General features: G+C 51.4%; 1 protein-coding gene across 2 annotated transcripts in view; it reads left to right on the top strand.

The window, feature by feature from the left end:
• Positions 1-20,593, top strand: part of ARMH4 (armadillo like helical domain containing 4) — a 56,777-nt gene that overhangs the window by 16,215 nt on the left and 19,969 nt on the right. For both annotated transcript variants that reach the window (XM_077324008.1, XM_077324007.1), the window contains exons 3-4: positions 3,459-3,695; positions 13,296-13,499. In XM_077324008.1, coding sequence (XP_077180123.1) covers positions 3,459-3,695; positions 13,296-13,499 — 441 coding nt within the window. The remainder of the gene's footprint in view (positions 1-3,458; positions 3,696-13,295; positions 13,500-20,593) is intronic.

Below are 20,593 nucleotides of genomic sequence, written 5' to 3'. Positions count from 1 at the left end.
GGGGCCAGCCAGTTCCTCTGGAGGGCCAGCAACAGGGCAGAGAGGCCGAGGCCTTCCTAAGGACATAAGGAGAGGCTTCTGGGTCAGACCAGGGGTCCATCCAGTCCAGCCTCCTGTCTCACACAGGGGCCAGCCAGTTCCTCTGGAGGGCCAGCAACAGGGCAGAGAGGCCGAGGCCTTCCTAAGGACATCAGGAGAGCCCTGCTGGATCAGACCAGGGGTCCATCCAGTCCAGCCTCCTGTCTCACACAGGGGCCAGCCAGTCCCTCTGGAGGGCCAGCAACAGGGCAGAGAGGCCGAGGCCTCCTAAGGACATCAGGAGAGCCCTGCTGGGTCAGACCAGGGGTCCATCCAGTCCAGCCTCCTGTCTCACACAGGGGCCAGCCAGTTCCTCTGGAGGGCCAGCAACAGGGCAGAGAGGCCGAGGCCTTCCTAAGGACATCAGGAGAGCCCTGCTGGGTCAGACCAAGGGTCCCTCCAGTCCAGCCTCCTGTCTCACACAGGGGCCAGCCAGTTCCTCTGGAGGGCCAGCAACAGGGCAGAGAGGCCGAGGCCTTCCTAAGGACATAAGGAGAGGCTTCTGGGTCAGACCAGGGGTCCATCCAGTCCAGCCTCCTGTCTCACACAGGGGCCAGCCACTTCCTCTGGAGGGCCAGCAACAGGGCAGAGAGGCCGAGGCCTTCCTAAGGACACCAGGAGAGCCCTGCTGGGTCAGACCAGGGGTCCATCCAGTCCAGCCTCCCTTCTCACACAGGGGCCAGCCAGTTCCTCTGGAGGGCCAGCAACAGGGCAGAGAGGCCGAGGCCTTCCTAAGGACATCAGGAGAGCCCTGCTGGGTCAGACCAGGGGTCCCTCCAGTCCAGCCTCCTGTCTCAGTCAGGGGCCAGCCAGTTCCTCTGGAGGGCCAACAACAGGGCAGAGAGGCCGAGGCCTTCCTAAGGACAGCAGGAGAGCCCTGCTGGGTCAGACCAGGGGTCCATCCAGTCCAGCCTCCTGTCTCACACAGGGGCCAGCCAGTTCCTCTGGAGGGCCAGCAACAGGGCAGAGAGGCCGAGGCCTTCCTAAGGACATCAGGAGAGCCCTGCTGGGTCAGACCAGGGTCCATCCAGTCCAGCCTCCTGTCTCACTCAGGGGCCAGCCAGTTCCTCTGGAGGGCCAACAACAGGGCAGAGAGGCCGAGGCCTTCCTAAGGACATCAGGAGAGCCCTGCTGGGTCAGACCAGGGGTCCATCCAGTCCAGCCTCCTGTCTCACACAGGGGCCAGCCAGTTCCTCTGGAGGGCCAACAACAGGGCAGAGAGGCCGAGGCCTTCCTAAGGACATCAGGAGAGCCCTGCTGGGTTAGACCAGGGGTCCCTCCAGTCCAGCCTCCTGTCTCACACAGGGGCCAGCCAGTTCCTCTGGAGGGCCAACAACAGGGCAGAGAGGCCGAGGCCTTCCTAAGGACATCAGGAGAGCCCTGCTGGGTCAGACCAGGGGTCCCTCCAGTCCAGCCTCCTGTCTCACCAGGGGCCAGCCAGTTCCTCAGGAGGTCCAATAATAGGATATAGAGGCCAAGGCCTTCTCCCATGTTCTCTGCTTTACAGGCTTTGTTCCTCTGAATGTAGCTGTTCTCCAGTTACCATGGCCATTGACAGACTTATCCTCTTTCTATCTCTCTCTCTCTCTCCCTCCCTCTCCTTGTGTCGATGTATGAAACAGGAACCATAGAGTATGTATTGTGGCTCAGTGGCTCTGCTTGGCATGCAGAAGGTCCCAGGTTCCATTCTTGGCATCTCCAAGCAAGCTGCCAGTCTGAGCAGACAATACTGAAAATATGAAAATGATGTTCTGATTTAGGATAAGGCAGCTTCATGCGAACGACAAGTAACTTGGATCTCCCCCCACCCTGGGCAGGCAGAATTGCCCTTCTGTCATGAAAAAGCTCTTTGAAATTTGATGCCTTTCCTTTCCAAACTGTGAGGATGAATAACAGTTGGTATCTACACGGGGGCCGTAACGACGTGTGTGGGAAGGTGCGAACATCCGTGGAAGAGTTTGCACTCCCTATTTTTGCAAGTACATCCCTACGCCTCCTAAGCAGTCTCTTATGAGCTGTGTGCTAATATTTCATGTGGCACCAAAACCTGTTTTTGCAAGCAGTTCATTTACAATGGTGCACCAAGCCTCTGCTTTGGAACATAAGAGCCCTGCTGGATCAGACCAGGGGTCCATCTAGTCCAGCCTCCTGTCTCACACAGGGGCCAGCCAGTTCCTCTGGAGGGCCAGCAACAGGGCAGAGAGGCCGAGGCCTTCCTAAGGACATCAGGAGAGCCCTGCTGGGTCAGACCAGGGGTCCATCCAGTCCAGCCTCCCGTCTCACACAGGGGCCAGCCAGTTCCTCTGGAGGGCCAGCAACAGGGCAGAGAGGCCGAGGCCTTCCTAAGGACACCAGAAGAGCCCTGCTGGGTCAGACCAGGGGTCCCTCCAGTCCAGCCTCCTGTCTCACACAGGGGCCAGCCAGTTCCTCTGGAGGGCCAGCAACAGGGCAGAGAGGCCGAGGCCTTCCTAAGGACATCAGGAGAGCCCTGCTGGGTCAGACCAGGGGTCCATCCAGTCCAGCCTCCTGTCTCACACAGGGGCCAGCCAGTTCCTCTGGAGGGCCAGCAACAGGGCAGAGAGGCCGAGTCCTTCCTAGGAACATCAGGAGAGCCCTGCTGGGTCTGACCAGGGGTCCATCCAGTCCAGCCTCCTGTCTCACACAGGGGCCAGCCAGTTCCTCTGGAGGGCCAGCAACAGGGCAGAGAGGCCGAGGCCATCCTAAGGGCATCAGGAGAGCCCTGCTGGGTCAGACCAGGGGTCCATCCAGTCCAGCCTCCTGTCTCACACAGGGGCCAGCCAGTTCCTCTGGAGGGCCAGCAACAGGGCAGAGAGGCCGAGGCCTTCCTAAGGACATCAGGAGAGCCCTGCTGGGTCAGACCAGGGGTCCATCCAGTGCAGCCTCCTGTCTCACACAGGGGCCAGCCAGTTCCTCTGCAGGGCCAGCAACAGGGCAGAGAGGCCGAGGCCTTCCTATGAACATCAGGAGAGCCCTGCTGGGTCAGACCAGGGGTCCATCCAGTCCAGCCTCCTGTCTCACACAGGGGCCAGCCAGTTCCTCTGGAGGGCCAGCAACAGGGCAGAGAGGCCGAGGCCTTCCTAAGAATGTCTTGCCCAGTGGCCAGGTGGGTCACAGAAGGCTGAGGCCTTTCCCTGTTGTTTCTTCCATACACTGAAATTCAGAGATTGATTGCCTCCAAACATGGAGGTTCTCTTTATGCCCGTAACTCTCTCTGCATTTATCGTCTGCTCGAGGATTCAGTTTCCTTCACGTTCTACCTGGCAAAGAGCTGTGCAAGACACAAAATCCTTTATCCTCTTCCCTTCTGCCTTTCCCCCCTAAGAGTGAAATGTTGCACATTTCCCTCTGCTTTCCTCTAGGTGTGACACAAGAGGTTGTGGCAGCTGTCCACGAAATCGAAGCTGTGCTTTCTGCTACTACGCCTGGAGGTTTTCCTCGTGAGGAGGCTGCAGGAGAAGGGAGCGTGAGGGAACTGGTGACCCACCTTCCCAAAATTTCCAGATCCTCTGTGGTACCGGAGACGCCAGAAGATGTCATCACTCCGGTCTCTCCATCAGCCGCCGGTCTCTTTGTCATCCCAGCGCCCGAGGGTGGAGGTTGGTGGTTTTTCTGCGTTATGTGTTGTCAAACATAGATTTTAACGCTTTCTTTTAAAAAATTTCCTAAGGTTGTTTCTGTTGGCAGAGTTTAAATATGCATAATCACAGAGCACTGGGATGCTGAACATAATACAATAGTCTTGTTGCTAAGAGAAACTAACTTTCTGCAAGATTAATAAAACCAGAGTCCAGTGGCACCTTTAAGACCAACAAAGATTTATTCAAGGCGTGAGCTTTCGAGTGCAAGCACCCTTCGTCAGACTATGACGGTCATGATGGTGGGAATATAAAGCAAAAATTAATTTTGTTAAATTCTGTTAAATACAGCCATAGGATAATTCTTTGCCAAAACAGCCAATCAGTCCCTTCAAATTCAGTTGTATTTCACAACAACATAGGAGAAATAAAATTGTCTACGTATGTTTGTGTAAGAAGAGAGGGAAGAGAGAGGGGGAGAGTCCTAACTGTCTGTTTTTTTCCATCATCTCTCTCTGTCTCTCTTTATTTTATTTATTAATTTGCATATTGCATCCTTTATGGCTCAGGGCAGTTTACAGAGGTTGTATAACAAAGCACAAGATAAGTTTGATAACTATATCTTCAGTACCTGGCCATCATCTACAAAAACCGTCACATAGCATAATATCAGCAACAGTGGAACATTTGCTCAGGTAACATTGCAACCTTGTGGTGGAGGCAAGCAGGGAGGAAGTGCGCTCAAGGGAGCAGGAAGTCTCCACGTGAGCCAATCAGGACATAGGAGAAGAGTATTTGCCAAGAGAGCCAGTTTGGTGTAGTGGTTAGGAGTGCGGACTTCTAATCTGGCATGCCGGGTTCGATTCTGCACTCCCCCACATGCAACCAGCTGGGTGACCTTGGGCTCAACACGGCACTGATAAAACTGTTCTGACCGGGCAGTGATATCAGGGCTCTCTCAGCCTCATCCACCCCACAGGGTGTCTGTTGTGGGGAGAGGAAAGGGAAGGCGACTGTAAGCCACTTTGAGCCTCCTTCAGGTAGAGAAAAGCGGCATCTAAGAACCAACTCTTCTTCTTCTTCAGTAATCTCAGGGCTCTCTCAGCCTCACCCACCTCACAGGGTGTCTGTTGTGGGGAGAGGAAAGGGAAGGTGATTAGAAGCCCCTTTGAGACTCCTTCGGGCAGGGAAAAGCGGCATATAAGAACCAACTCTTCTTCTTCTTCTTCAAATATTAGGAAGTTCCTAATCTCTCACCATGCTAATTGCGCATCTCCTCCCGGATAGTCTTCATTTGGTTTTGAATCATTCATACTACAGACCCTGCCTCCTCCAACAATGTTTCCTTTTGGGAGATGGTGTCAGAGTTTTCCATATACCGTGGACTGCCAACAAGACGAAGAAGCGAGTGATCAAATCAAGCCTGAACTCTCTCCCCAGAAATAATAAATCTACTGACAAAGATTCTCGCCCCTTATGTAGAACATCCACATAAGGGGCGAGAATACCTGTTCCCTGTTCCCTGCCCCCTCCCTCCTCCCCCCACACCCTCTCCTTGCGTGCTGGCTGGGCTGGCCCCACCCCTGCCAGTCTCCCAAGGGTGCCCCTGCTCTCCAGATGGTGGGAGCAGCCTTGGAAGATTGGCAGTGGTGATGCTGCCAGAGCATTGAGTGTGCCTCAGTCCTCTAGTGCTGCTGCTGCTGTCCATCCACGGGTGCAGTGCCCGGGGGCGGGACTAGGGAAGTCACTTCCGTAGACTTCCGTTTGGTGGACTGCGCCAGTAGATGTTCCGCATCAAAAACGACTAAACTAAGGCTGCTGTATTTCAGTCACATTGTGAGAAATCTCTCTCCAAAGCTCATAAGATTGACTCACAGAAACCACGGCCTCCGTTGGCAAGACCTGAGTGGGGGTGTTAAGAAGGTCATTGGGTTGCTGTTGGTCTGAATTGGCTTTGACAGCATTTTGAAGAACGGTTGGTTCTTATATGCTGCTTTTTTTTATCTGAAGGAGTCTCAAAGCAGTTGAAAAATCCTGTTGGGGCTGGATCAGGGGGGCGGTTGGAACCGTCTTTTCCTCTCCCCACAACAGACTCCGTGTGAGGGAGGGGAAGAAGAAGAAGAGGAAGAAGAAGAAGAAGAAGGAATTATTATTATTATTATTAATATTAGTTCTTATATGCTGCTTTCCACTACCTGAAGGAGTCTCGGAGAGGCTTAGTCGCCTTCCTTTTCCTCTCCCCTAATATTCCTGCTCGGTCAGAAGAGTTTTATCAGTGCTGTGGGGAGCCCAAGGTCACCCACCTGGCTGCATGTGGAGGAGCGTAGAATCAAACCCAGCTCGCCAGATTAGAAGTCCGCACTCCTAACCACAACACCAATCGGGCTTCATACACACACAAGGCTATTTCCCCCTGGGTATTTTCCCTGCGAGAACCAAAGGATGCCCTTTCCTTTTGAGAAGCATTTGAACATAGTGCCTGATCCAAGCTGAACTTTTGGTCCTCCTGTGGGGGGTCTCCATTCACTCGGATCGAAGCGTCTGTCCTCTGATCCCATGATGGCCAAGTCTGATAGATTTAGTCAAAAACCCTCTGTAATGTCTGTTACAGGGTAGCTTTAAAATTGGGTTGCCAACCTCCACTGCAGCATGCTGGGTGGACAATTTCATTGATATTCACCATGATCCCAAGATCTTTTCCCCTCTAAGTCATGTCGAGATCGGACCCCATTAGCCTATACTTGAGAATGAGATTTTTTTGAATCCCAATACCTTAAAGCAGGGGTAGTCAAACTGCGGCCCTCCAGATGTCCATGGACTACAATTCCCAGGAGCCCCCTGCCAGCGAATGCTGGCAGGGGGCTCCTGGGAGTTGTAGTCCATGGACATCTGGAGGGCCGCAGTTTGACTACCCCTGGCTTAAAGGTAAAGGTAAAGGTCTCCCCTGTGCAAGCACCGGGTCATGTCTGACCCTTGGGGTGACGCCCTCTAGCGTTTTCATGGCAGACTCAATACGGGGTGGTTTGCCAGTGCCTTCCCCAGTCATTACCGTTTACCCCCCAGCAAGCTGGGTACTCATTTTACCGACCTCGGAAGGATGGAAGGCTGAGTCGACCTTGAGCCGGCTGCTGGGATCGAACTCCCAGCCTCATGGGCAGAGCTTTCAGACTGCATGTCTGCTGCCTTACCACTCTGCACCAGAAGAGGCCCAATACCTTTACACTTTTTAAAACTGAAATTCATGTGCCATGTTATTGGCCACTTACTCAATTTGTGGTGGTCCTCTCGGACCGCATCGCAGTTCGCCACGGTTGTCCTCACGCTGGCTAATTTTGCATCTGCTCCCCATTCTGAAGATTACCAGTGTAATACCGAATACACCACTAGAGGGAGCAGAACGTTTATTTATTTATTTTTATTTATATGCCGCCGCTCTCAAATATCTCACGGCGGTTTACAAAGATACATAAGTACAATAAAATCCTGTAAAAAACCCATTAAAATGTAATTAAAACACAATCTCACAATGGCGGATGATAAATATATAACCCCCTCCCCTCTGCCCACAGAGGGGTGCGTTTGACTCAGTGAAATTCGAAAAACCCCAAATCAATGCCGATTCAGGGTTCCCCAGCCCTGTGTCTTAATAATTGTGATTTTCAGGTTTGATTCAAGAGCTGAATTGCAGAACTTGAATGAATTTGTGTTTTTTTTTTATTTCGTTTCCCAAATTGCTGCTGCTGGCCTGTATGGCCAACGTGGGGGGGGAATGCTCAGGTGACCCCAGAAATGTATTGTGGGAGAATATTCATGCAGTAAAACTCTCTCCGGTTTCCTTCCTTAAAAGAAAACCACCCCTTTCTTTGCACATAACACAACACCCCATTTGTTTCCTCTCAACAGAGAAGCAGAGAGCTGGAAAGGATCCCAAGGGTCATCTAGACCAACCCCCCCCTGCACAGTCAGAAACCATGTCAGGATCAGTGTGTGTGTGTGTGTGTGTATAGCTGACAAGTCAGCTCCATGCCCACGCTCTCCAACCCTACTGGGTCTGGATCAGGGGGACATTTGGAACCGTCCCTCTCTGCACAGCCCAAACAATCCCCGGAGCAGACTCTTGGGAATCAGCCATTTTGAGGGCTGTGGTGAGGGGCTTTGGACGCAGCCCTCCCCGCCCAGCCCAAGCAATCCACGGATGAGGTTCTCTCCACCGATCAGTCATTTGGTGGTCTCCGTGGGGGAGGTGTCCCGTTAAAGGGATCTAGGTCCCTTTAATGCAGGGGTAGTCAAACTGCGGCCCTCCAGATGTCCATGGACTACAATTCCCATTTGCTGGCAGGGGGCTCCTGGGAATTGTAGTTCATGGACATCTGGAGGGCCGCAGTTTGACTACCCCTGCTTTAACGGCTTCAGAGCTGAAAAATTCGGCTTCAAAGCTGATTCCACATTCCGAGATGGGGAACCAGGGGATTCGGTTGATGCCGAATCGACGAGGATCCGAAAGAAAACCTAAGCCCTGGTAGAAACGGGAATCTAGAAGCGGTGGGAATCAGAAGGTAGAAAAGCCCTATAGCTTTTACTGTCGGGGAATTAGCAGGCCTTGGCTGAACAATGTGCAAATGCCTTGGCAGTCTCTTTTTTTTTTTTTGCTGAGTGTGAGAATGCAGCATGCGGTACACCAAGAGGTCACTTTGCTAACTAATCGCCTCTGAGGCCCAGCGCAATTAATCTCCTTTCGACAGGCTTTTGTGAACATTCTCTCTGCACAGTAAGAAAGATGTCCTCTTGGCTCAGGAAGCCGTGTTTCCGGAATCTTTTGCTTTTATCCTGCTCTCTGCTGACCTTTTCGTTGACTTGGCTCAGAACTCGCTGAAATAAGCCCAACGTGGATGGGGGGGAAATGCTCAGGTGACCCCAGAAATGTATTATGGGAGAATATTCATGCAGTAAAACTCTCTCCGGTTTCTTTCTTTAAAAGAAAATATCCCCTTTCTTTGCACATAACACAATACCTCATTTGTTTCCTCGCATCAGAGAAACAGAGCTGGAAAGGATCCTAGGGGTCATCTAGTCCAACCCCCCCTGCACAAAGGTTCAAGACCTTTGCTCTCCCCTCTTTTTACCCAGTATATATTATTAGGCTAAATGTGTATGTTTGTATACACACACACACATAAAATTTAACTTGGAAGCACAGAAGCTTTTTGAATTACCCCCCAGATTCCACATTTCCTAGGCAAGGGAAAAGCATAGTTCAAACAAATTGCAAAGATCGTCTGACTCCAATGGTAGCAAGAGAAAGAAATTTTACTTGCAAAAAAAAAAAAAATTAGCACATCGTACATGACATATTTATTTGGTACGTTTTAATTCATTAGGAACAGGTTAACTTCAAAAAAGTTAACTTGCTGGAGCTCCAAGCCCAGGCAAGAGAAAAAGAGAGGTCCTGTATAAGATGAAATACAGAAATCAAGCAATGGCCTAACCATGAGGGGAGGGGCCATCTGCCAAGTATCCCCCAGTGAGAGAATTCTGTTAACCCTTTCCCTCCCAGTTCCTCTTGCTTGCAGAGTGGCAATGTCTAAGGCTTCTTTTACACATTACAGTATCCTCAGGTTTCTTGGGGAGCTGCATGAAGACTTTGCATCACACCCCATGAGGGTTTTGTGCCCTTTTCTGTTTGCAACCATGACATGCAAAAGGAGAAGTGGTTTCCTCGGGAGGTGGTGAGTTTGGATAGCCATTTGACGGAGAGGCTGATTCTGTGAAGGCTCAAGGGGGTGGCAGGTGACAGTGAGTGAGCAAGAGGGTTGTGAGTGTCCTGCACAGTGCAGGGGGTTGGACTAGATGACCCAGGAGGTCCCTTCCAACTCTATGACTCTATGATTCTAAATTCCGTCTAAACCTCCAGAAGAAATTCCTGATAGAGCGGTTCCTCAGTGGAACAGGCTTCCTCAGGAGGTGGTGGGTTCTCCATCTTTGGAGATTTTTAAGCAGAGGCTGGAGAGCCATCTGACGGAGAGGCTGATTCTGTGAAGGCTCAAGGAGGTGGCAGGTGACAGTGGATGAGCGAGAGGGTTGGGAGTGTCCTGCATAGCGCAGGGGGTTGGACTAGATGACCCAGGAGGTCCCTATGATTCTAAGTGGTAGTAGCTTCCCTCTGCTGCTATTTCGATGTCCTCAAACTGCTCCACATAGTTGCTATTTAAAAAAATCATATTACTGATACAAGGAATCAGTAGTGACACCACGGAATGCTTTGCACAGGTGAAAACTGTGTATATTTGGCTAAGGATGCTTCTCTTTCCATGCTGTGGTTGCAAACAGAAAAGATCTGGTCTGCCTCTGGTGGGCTCAGAACAGAAAAGAGCCGGTCTGCCTCTGGTGGGCTCAGAACAGAAAAGAGCCGGTCTGCCTCTGGTGGGCTCAGAACAGAAAAGATCTGGTCTGCCTCTGGTGGGCTCAGAACAGAAAAGAGCCGGTCTGCCTCTGGTGGGCTCAGAACAGAAAAGAGCCGGTCTGCCTCTGGTGGGCTCAGAACAGAAAAGAGCCGGTCTGCCTCTGGTGGGCTCAGAACAGAAAAGAGCCGGTCTGCCTCTGGTGGGCTCAGAACAGAAAAGATCTGGTCTGCCTCTGGTGGGCTCAGAACAGAAAAGAGCCGGTCTGCCTCTGGTGGGCTCAGAACAGAAAAGAGCCGGTCTGCCTCTGGTGGGCTCAGAACAGAAAAGAGCCGGTCTGCCTCTGGTGGGCTCAGAACAGAAAAGAGCCGGTCTGCCTCTGGTGGGCTCAGAACAGAAAAGAGCCGGTCTGCCTCTGGTGGGCTCAGAACAGAAAAGAGCCGGTCTGCCTCTGGTGGGCTCAGAACGGAAAAGTGCCGGTCTGCCTCTGGTGGGCTCAGAACAGAAAAGAGCCGGTCTGCCTCTGGCGGGCTCAGAACAGAAAAGAGCCGGTCTGCCTCTGGCAGGCTCAGAACAGAATAGAGCCGGTCTGCCTCTTGTGGGCTCAAAACAGAAAAGAACCGGTCTGCCTCTGGCAGGCTCAGAACAGAATAGAGCCAGTCTGCCTCTTGTGGGCTCAAAACAGAAAAGAGCCGGTCTGCCTCTGGCGGGCACAGAACAGAACAGAAAAGAGCCGTTCTGCCTCTGGTGGGCACAGAACAGAAAAGAGCCGGTCTGCCTCTTGTGGGCTCAAAACAGAAAAGAACCGGTCTGCCTCTGGCAGGCTCAGAACAGAATAGAGCCAGTCTGCCTCTTGTGGGCTCAAAACAGAAAAGAGCCGGTCTGCCTCTGGCGGGCACAGAACAGAACAGAAAAGAGCCGTTCTGCCTCTGGTGGGCACAGAACAGAAAAGAGCCGGTCTGCCTCTGGCGGGCTCAGAACAGAAAAGAGCCGGTCTGCCTCTTGTGGGCTCAAAACAGAAAAGAGCCGGTCTGCCTCTGGCGGGCACAGAACAGAACAGAAAAGAGCCGGTCTGCCTCTGGCGGGCACAGAACAGAACAGAAAAGAGCCGGTCTGCCTCTTGTGGGCTCAAAACAGAAAAGAGCCGGTCTGCCTCTGGCGGGCACAGAACAAAACAGAAAAGAACCGGTCTGCCTCTGGCAGGCTCAGAACAGAATAGAGCCAGTCTGCCTCTTGTGGGCTCAAAACAGAAAAGAGCCGGTCTGCCTCTGGCGGGCACAGAACAGAACAGAAAAGAGCCGTTCTGCCTCTGGTGGGCACAGAACAGAAAAGAGCCGGTCTGCCTCTGGCGGGCTCAGAACAGAAAAGAGCCGGTCTGCCTCTTGTGGGCTCAAAACAGAAAAGAGCCGGTCTGCCTCTGGCGGGCACAGAACAGAACAGAAAAGAGCTGGTCTGCCTCTGGTGGGCACAGAACAGAACAGAAAAGAGCCGGTCTGCCTCTGGTGGGCACAGAACAGAAAAGAGCCGGTCTGCCTCTGGTGGGCACAGAACAGAAAAGAGCCGGTCTGCCTCTGGCGGGCTCAGAACAGAAAAGAGCCGGTCTGCCTCTTGTGGGCTCAAAACAGAAAAGAGCCGGTCTGCCTCTGGCGGGCACAGAACAGAACAGAAAAGAGCCGTTCTGCCTCTGGTGGGCACAGAACAGAAAAGAGCCGGTCTGCCTCTGGCGGGCTCAGAACAGAAAAGAGCCGGTCTGCCTCTTGTGGGCTCAAAACAGAAAAGAGCCGGTCTGCCTCTGGCGGGCACAGAACAGAACAGAAAAGAGCCGGTCTGCCTCTGGCGGGCACAGAACAGAACAGAAAAGAGCCGGTCTGCCTCTTGTGGGCTCAAAACAGAAAAGAGCCGGTCTGCCTCTGGCGGGCACAGAACAAAACAGAAAAGAACCGGTCTGCCTCTGGCAGGCTCAGAACAGAATAGAGCCAGTCTGCCTCTTGTGGGCTCAAAACAGAAAAGAGCCGGTCTGCCTCTGGCGGGCACAGAACAGAACAGAAAAGAGCCGGTCTGCCTCTGGTGGGCACAGAACAGAAAAGAGCCGGTCTGCCTCTGGCGGGCTCAGAACAGAAAAGAGCCGGTCTGCCTCTTGTGGGCTCAAAACAGAAAAGAGCCGGTCTGCCTCTGGTGGGCACAGAACAGAACAGAAAAGAGCCGGTCTGCCTCTGGTGGGCAGAGAACAGAAAAGAGCCGGTCTGCCTCTGGCGGGCTCAGAACAGAAAAGAGCCGGTCTGCCTCTTGTGGGCTCAAAACAGAAAAGAGCCGGTCTGCCTCTGGCGGGCACAGAACAGAACAGAAAAGAGCCGGTCTGCCTCTGGCGGGCACAGAACAGAACAGAAAAGAGCCGGTCTGCCTCTGGCGGGCACAGAACAGAAAAGAGCCGGTCTGCCTCTGGCGGGCTCAGAACAGAAAAGAGCCGGTCTGCCTCTGGCGGGCACAGAACAGAACAGAAAAGAGCCGGTCTGCCTCTGTTGGGCCGGTGAGCTGGAGCAATATGAGGACTTGTAAGATGTAGGTGGGATGTTTGATATCTGGCCATAGTTTTTTGACTCTTGAAAGCTCCAACCACCCAAAAATCCTTGTGGCTTTCTAAGGTCATACTGCACCCAAATCTTGCTTTCCTACTGCAGATAGGGTTGCCAACCACGAGGCAACACCTGGAGATGTTATGCTACGGCAAGTGAATCCCATATGACTGAGATCAGTTCCCCTGGAGAAGATGGCTGCTTTGGAGCGTGGACTCTACAGCCTTCTGCCCGGCTGAGGCCCCTCTCCAAGCCCCCTCCCCTCCCCAGGCTGCACTCCCAAATCTCCAGGTATCTCCCCTCCAGATCTGACAGCCATAGCTGGATACCAGCACGGCTGCCCCTCTGAAACCTGGATCTTTCCGGAGGTGAAATATGTTGGGAAAAGGCCTTTCAGTGCCTGAGATCCTTCAGCTAGGGTTGCCAGCTCTGGGTTAGGTGGAGATTTTCATGGGTGGAGCCTGAGGAGGGTGGGGCTTGGGACGGGGAGGGGCTTCAGGGGGGTCCGAGGCCCCAAGTCCACCTTCCAAGGCAGCCGATTTCTCCGGGCGCACCTTTCTCCGTGCCAGCTCCCAGCACTTTGGGTTTGCACGAACGGCCCCCGGAGGTGTGATTCTCATGCCCCTTTCCGCTCTGTATCCTCCACGCAGGGCCCTTCGAAAGGGAAGAAGACGATCCCACCGGGAACGCGCCCGCGACTCCGGCAGGCCTGCTGACCGGAGCGATTCCAGGTGCCACCGTGGCCACACCAGCCCTGCCTTCAGTGCCAGCTTCCGCAAGGAGAGCCACCATCCCGGCTGCCCACCAGGTCACCACGGCTGCGGCCTACAGCCTAGAAGGGCTGGAATCAGAAGGTAACCGCGTGGCCCTCGTTCTCCGCCACGGCTCCCTTCAGTGTAGGTCGGCAGGGCTCCCTTGGGTGCTTAGAAGTAAAGATGCCAGACTCTTTGGTGGGGGTGAGGGTGTCTCCCGCTGACACGCCCTACCTCCCCGTGGATCAGTGGGTGCCATGCCCACAGGTGCTACGTTGGGGACCCCTGGCGTTAGCAGCTAAAGAGTCAAGACTCGGAGACTCGGGTTCGAATCCTTACTTCTGCCACGAAAGGTCATTGGGTGCCCTAGGAGTTGTCACAGATTCTCAGCCTGTCCTACCTTACAGGGTTGTTGTGGGAAAACCAGAGATAGGGGGAAACAATGTTCTAAGACAGGGGTAGTCAACCTGTGGTCCTCCAGATGTGCATGGACTACAATTCCCATGAACCCCTGCCAGCACACGCTGGCAGGGGCTCATGGGAACTGTAGTCCATGGGCATTTGGAGGACCACAGGTTGACTACCCCTGTTCTAAGATGCTTCCAGTCCCGACCGGGGCGAAAAGCGGGATACAAGTATATGTGTGACTTGTGAAAGCACACTGCTATGCTTAGGTTGTGTTTCACAGTAATAAGTCATGCAAAAAGCGTGTTTCTTGGTCATTATTTAGTTTTTGCAATATTTTTATGATGTGGTGTATTGGATAGAGTGCTGGGCGACCTGGATCTGCCTACCTCACAAGGTTGTTGTGGGAAAAACAGGAAGAAGTGAACCGTGGGGAACCCTCAAGTCCCAGCTTGGAGAGAAAAGAGGGATATAAATGAAAAAATGGGGAGGGAGATTCTTTTTTTAAAAGTGTTGCATTTTCCACATGGCCACATCATACAATGAGCCTCATGGGGTATGCTGGAGGGGACTCGGCCAGCGCATATAGAAGGAGAGCTGGGACATAATTCTGTGTGGCTCAGAGAGGGTCAGCCTTGGAGGAAAACTCTTCCCTGTAGTTGTCAGCTTGAGGTTCTTTACTACACATCCTTATTCTCTATTTTCTATCATCTAAAAACGAATCTTGGCTGTTAAGATAAGGTTGCCAGCTTCAAGGTGACAATTGGAGATCTCCTGGAATTTTGTCTGATTTCTAGTTTCTTAGGCGGTGAGTGGGTGGGCAGGAAGAGATGTGCCAGTGTTTGTCTCTTGTGGCCCTTCCTTGCATTCCCAGGGAATTGCTAATTGCCGCTGTGGGATGGTAGGTGAATTCCCTCCAGGCCAGGCTGGATTCTGGAGATTTTTGGTGTGTGTGTGTGGAGAATCACTTAGGTATGAAATTGCGGTCGCTGTGGGTGGGCAGGTAGTTGTGAGTTTCTGCATAGTGCAGGAACTCTCTCTTTCTCTTTCTTTCTCTCTTTCTCTCTTTCTGGGGGTTGGACTAGATGACCCTGGCGGTCCCTTCCAACTCTATGATTCTACGACAGAGATTGGTGTGCTTCCCTCTCTCTCTTTGCCAGGACTTTCCAGGAAGACATGGCTGCCTTAGTGGGTAGACTCTGTGGCCTTATATCTGGAGGAGATCTCTTTTCCTCCAATTCCACCAAACCCAGTTCCACCCACCTGAACTTAATACGATTCCCTGTGAAATGGGAACTGGGGGGGGGGATTCCAGGGGTGCCCTGTGCCGTTCCAGCTTTTGGTTTTATAACGTCTCTGAGTGCTTTTGCATTCCAGACGTCCCTAAACCTGAGCCTCGGTTGTACAAGACGAGTTTTAAATTGGGGGTGGAGAGCAGAGGGAATATTAAACATCAGAGACAGTTAACGCCAGCTTGTTTTGTCCTGGGTCTTTGAATCCGGAACAGCCTGAGTCTCGTGCATGTCCTGCTTCTGCAACCACCAAGGTCTCCCCTTTGGCCTGTTGATTTTAAACCTGATGAGGTGCAGCCGAACAAGCTTCGTACTAAGGGACAGCGTCTTCCAGGGGCTTTCAGTTTAAAGCCATTACTGCTGGTCCTCTCCTCTGCTGCCAACAGGAACCTCTCCCTGCCCTCCTATAAGTGACAAACTTGGTGTAGTGTTTAAGAGTGCGGACTTCTAATCGGGTGAGCCGGGTTCAATTCTGGATTCGCTCACATGCACCCAGCTGGGTGAACCTGGGCTTGCCACAGCACTGATAAAGCTGTTCTGAGTGAGCAGGAATCTCAGTGCTCTCTCAGCCTCACCCACCTCACAGGGTGTCTGTTGTGGGGAGAGGAAAGGGAAGGTGATTGTAAGCCCCTCTGAGACTCCCTTGGGTAGAGAAAAGTGGCATATAAGAACCAACTCTTCTTCTTCAGTAATCTCAGGGCTCTCTCAGCCTCACCTCCCTCACAGGGTGTCTGTTGTGGGGAGAGGAAAGGGAAGGCGAATGTAAGCCACTTTGAGACTCCTTCGGGTAGAGAAAAGCGGCATATAAGAACCAACCTTCTTCAGTAATCTCAGGGCTCTCTCAGCCTCCCCTCCCTCACAGGGAGTCTGTTGTGGGGAGAGGAAAGGGAAGGCAAATGTAAGCCCCTCTGAGACTCCTTCGGGTAGAGAAAAGCGGCATATAAGAACCAACTCTTCTTCTTCTTCTTCAAATCCTTCAAGACAACCATTATGTTCCCCCCTCAACCTGCTTTTCTCCAGGCTGAACGTTCCCAAGTCCCTCAACCTTTCCACATAGGGCTCGGTCCCCAGATCCCTGTTCATCCTCGGGATTCTGCACACAGCTACGCACGGTGCTTATTTTATTTGTCTCTTTGTTATTTAAACCCCTCCATGATTTTTCATTTGGTAAAAACCATCCCGTATTTAGGATTCAAAATGGCAGCAGGGTCTGCGGCTTCCTTTGAGGGGGGAAAAAAGTTTTACAGTTTTCTTCTCTGCACGCAAATTAAATTTGAGAGGGTGATATTAGAAATGCAGAGAAGGAAAAGTTTACAATTAGTCTGCTATTTAAGTCCTAATTACAAAATGCTTAAATTAAAAAAAAAAAAGCTCAACCCGCTCTGCTGACTCTCTGCGGTGTCATTAAAAACACAAATGAGATTGTAAGCAGTAAAATTAGGATGGGGTTTAATTTGCTCCTAATTCCCGGTGGCCAGCCTCCCAGACACCCAAAAACTTTACAAAAAAAAAAACATCAAAATAAGGATCACAAACCACACTGGGCATACTAATGTTGGGATTGTTTTTGGTATGCTCTTTCTTTCTTTCTTTCTTTCTTTCTTTCTTTCTTTCTTTCTTTCTTTCTTTCTTTCTTTCTTTCTTTCTTTCTTTCTTTCTTTCTTTCTTTCTGTCTGTCTGTCTGTCTGTCTGTCTGTCTGTCTGTCTGTCTGTCTGTCTGTCTGTCCCTCTCTCTCTCTCTCTCTCTTTCTTTCTCTCTCTCTCTCTCTTTCTTTCTTTCTTTCTCTCTTTCTCTCTCTCTCTCTTTCTTTCTTTCTTTCTTTCTCTGTCTTTCTTTCTCTCTCTCTCTCTCTCTCTCTCTTTCTGGGGGTTGGACTAGATGACCCAGGAGGGCCCTTCCAACTCTATGATTCTATGATTCTAAATTCCGTCTCAACCTCCGGAAGAAGTTCCTGACAGTTAGAGCGGTTCCTCAGAGGCACAGGCTTCCTCGGGAGGTGGTGGGTCTTTGGAGATTTTTAAGCAGAGGCTGGAGAGCCATCTGACGGAGAAGCTGATTCTGGGAAGGTTCAAGGGGGTAGCAGGTTTCAGTAGATGAGTGACTGGGATGTGAATGTCCTGCACAGTGCAGGGGGTTGGACTAGATGACCCAGGAGGTCCCTTCCAACTCTATGATTCTGTGAAATGGCTCCTTTTCCTTCTGTGCTGCAGAATCAGGTCTGTGCACATCTGGGAATTTTCCAGGGTGGAATGGTGGAAAGTGTCTGACCCAACATCCCTTTGGAATAAGGACTTTGTCACTTGTGAATTCGTTCTGTGTTTTGTGACGGACCGGGATTCGAATCTGGTTCTCTCAGATCTGAGCCCTACATATTAGCTGCTAGGCCCTGCTGTCTCCGCGACCAGTTGATTGGTAGTTTTGTGACATTCTGCAGGTCCACCCGTTTTCTTTGTTCGGCATTTTAGTCTACTCCATTTCGTTTTTCGACCATGTTTTGTAAAAAAAATGCATTGTGGGTTTCATCGCATTTTGCTTTCTGCCTCAGGGAATTATTTTCTAAATCAGAAGGCAAGACAGCAAATAATAATAATAATAATTCTGTGAGTAATTCCACCGCTGGTAATCTGAGTTCTCTCTAAAGCCAATATCTGGGGATTAAAAATTATTTTTAGCATCCTGTTAAGCTGCCAAGGGGCATGTGATACAACACAATTAGAAATTAGAATAATTGGAGACAAGCAGGAAACAAAAGAAGCAGGACGGCAGCTGTGAAGATGAGAGCTGTTTTATTATGCCCCGTTTTTCACTACCCGAAGGAGTCTCAGAGCAACTGACAAACATCTTTAATAGAATTATGCAGTTGGAAGGGACCTCTGGGGTCATCTAGTCCAACCCCCTGCAGAACCAGGAAATTCACAGCTACTTGCTCACCATAGTGACTCCAATTCCATACCCAGATGATGCCTTCCCCCTAAAAAAATCCCAGAATCCCTGGTCAGTCTGGCCTGGAGGAAATTCACCTCCCGACCCCAAAGTGGCAATCAACATTTCCCTGGGTGTGAAAGAAAGGGCCACAAGAGCCAAGCATGGACACAGTGCCTTCTGCCTACGCACTCACAACCTGCCTAAATTCACAGCATTTCTGTGAGGTGGCTATCTACCCTCTCCCCACCACAGACATCCCGTGAAGTCGGTATGGCTGGGAGAGCTCTAAGAGAAATGCTGAAAGGAGAGCTCTTAGAGAACTGTGACTAGCCCAAGGTCACCTATCTGGCTGCATGTGGAGGAGGAGTGGGGACTCAAACCCTGTTCTCCAGATTACAGGCCACTGCTCTTAACAACGACGCCACGTTGGCAGGTAAAGAATGAGAGAATGCCTGTGGGGCTTATGAAAGAGGGTGGGGCCAGGTGGGGCTATTGCCCAGCTGTACTCTGATTGGCTGTTGGAGGGCTGATTGGCCATCCAGGTTTCAAAGATGCTGCTTCAGCTGCCACTGCTGCACAAGGGCCTTCAGTGACAATAAGCTGCATATTAAATTAATAAATAATTAGAATATAGGCAGTTAAAGGCATCCTGTTACACAGGGCTTCCACCTAAAATGCTGAAGAATATGCTATTAGTACACATTACTTCACTCCCTGATATTTTGGTGGCTCTTTTGCTTCCTCAGGCAGCCATTTTGTGATTGCCCCGACCATCCAGTGTCAGAATTTGAAAGGGTGACCTGGAAGGCTAAAAAAGATTGGGGGTCCAGGCTGTGTGTGAATCTGTGCTGGGAAAGGAGTCTGTCATCAGGTACAGCCACTGAAAGACCCCTTCACTCATCCTGTTTTCCCTTTCTCATTTTATCTTCACAACCACCCTGTGAGGTAGGTTAGGTCGGAGAGTAGCTGGCCCAAAGTCATACAGCAAGTGTTCATGATCCCAGATCTCCCTGCTGTGTAAGTCGTCAGCGGTGTACTGCTTCGGCGCAATCAGCTGAAGATGTGCGTAGAAACTCATGCATCTAATTCTCAATTTCCCCAGGCATGGCCCCCTTCTGCGGATACCTAAATCTGTGGATTGGGGCCATAGCCCGAACAGGTTTTTCAGAACACTTGGGCACACTCCCAAGTTTGCAGAAAAATCTGAAAACTTAAAAAATACACACGGGGGAGCTTGATTTTATTTATTTATTTATTTGATTTATAGCCCGCCACTCTTGGGCAAGCTGGTTAATCCAACCCCCCCAAGTAAAATAGCATTCCCTGTGCAAATGCAGAGAACTTGCCTACCTCCAACAGGCATTGGAAGAGCCAAGGAGTTGTGCTGGGCTTGGCGAATCTTCAAGCAAAGGTTGGAGACACACTTTTCTTGGATGCTTTAGGATGCTTAGGGCTGATCCTGCGCTGAGCAGGGGGTTGGACTAGATGGCCTGTATGGCCCCTTCCAACTCTATGATTCTGTGATTCTGATTCTGAGCAGGGGGTTGGACTAGATGGCCTGTGTGGCCCCTTCCAACTCTATGATTCTGTGATTCTGATTCTGAGCAGGGGGTTGGACTAGATGGCCTGTGTGGCCCCTTCCAACTCTATGATTCTGTGATTCTGATTCTGAGCAGGGGGTTGGACTAGATGGCCTGTGTGGCCCCTTCCAACTCTATGATTCTGTGATTCTGATTCTGAGCAGGGGGTTGGACTAGATGGCCTGTGTGGCCCCTTCCAACTCTATGATTCTGTGATTCTGATTCTGATCAGGGGGTTGGACTAGATGGCCTGTATGGCCCCTTCCAACTCTATGATTCTGTGATTCTGCGAAAGTAGGGGGGAGGAATTCCTTCCCCCCCCCCCAGGTCTCTTGGGCCCACCCTTTTTCATTTCTGATCTCCAAGATGGGCTTGGAGGTCTCCCAGGAATACAACTCTAAACAGCAGAGGTTCGTTGCACAGGAGAAAATGGCAGCTTCGGTAGGCCGACTCTGTGGCATCAGCCCCACCCCCAGATCACCAGGAGTTCCCTCCTGTTGCCTCTCTTGTCTCAACAAATCAGTAGAAGAAGAGAAAAATGGCTGTTTTTTTATATCCCGCTTTTCACTACCACTACACCAAGGATCCACCTTGGAGTAGTGGTTCAGAGTGGCGGCTTCTAATCTGGCAAGCCTGGTTTGATTCCCTGCTCCAGCTGGGTGACCTTCGGCTCATCACTGCCCTGATAGTCCTGATCTCACCGCAGTTCTCTCAGAGCTCTCTCAGACCCACCTATCTCACAGGGTGTCTGCTGTGGGGAGAGGAAGGGAAGGCAGTTGTAAGCCAATTTGAGACTCCTTCCGGCAGTGAAAAGCGGGGTAGAAAACCAACTCTTCTTCTTCTAAGGAGTCTCAAAGCTGCTTATAATCGATTTCCCTTCCTCTCCTCACATCGGACACCCTGTGAGGGAGGGTAGGACTGAGACAGCTCTGGGAAAACTGTCTGGATCTCAGTCCCCCAGCTGGCTACAGGTGGAGAAGAAGTGGGAAATCA

This window comes from Paroedura picta, chromosome 2, assembly GCF_049243985.1.
Source record: "Paroedura picta isolate Pp20150507F chromosome 2, Ppicta_v3.0, whole genome shotgun sequence".
Taxonomy (NCBI): Eukaryota; Metazoa; Chordata; class Lepidosauria; order Squamata; family Gekkonidae; genus Paroedura; species Paroedura picta.
This window is presented reverse-complemented; position numbering and strand designations above follow the sequence as displayed.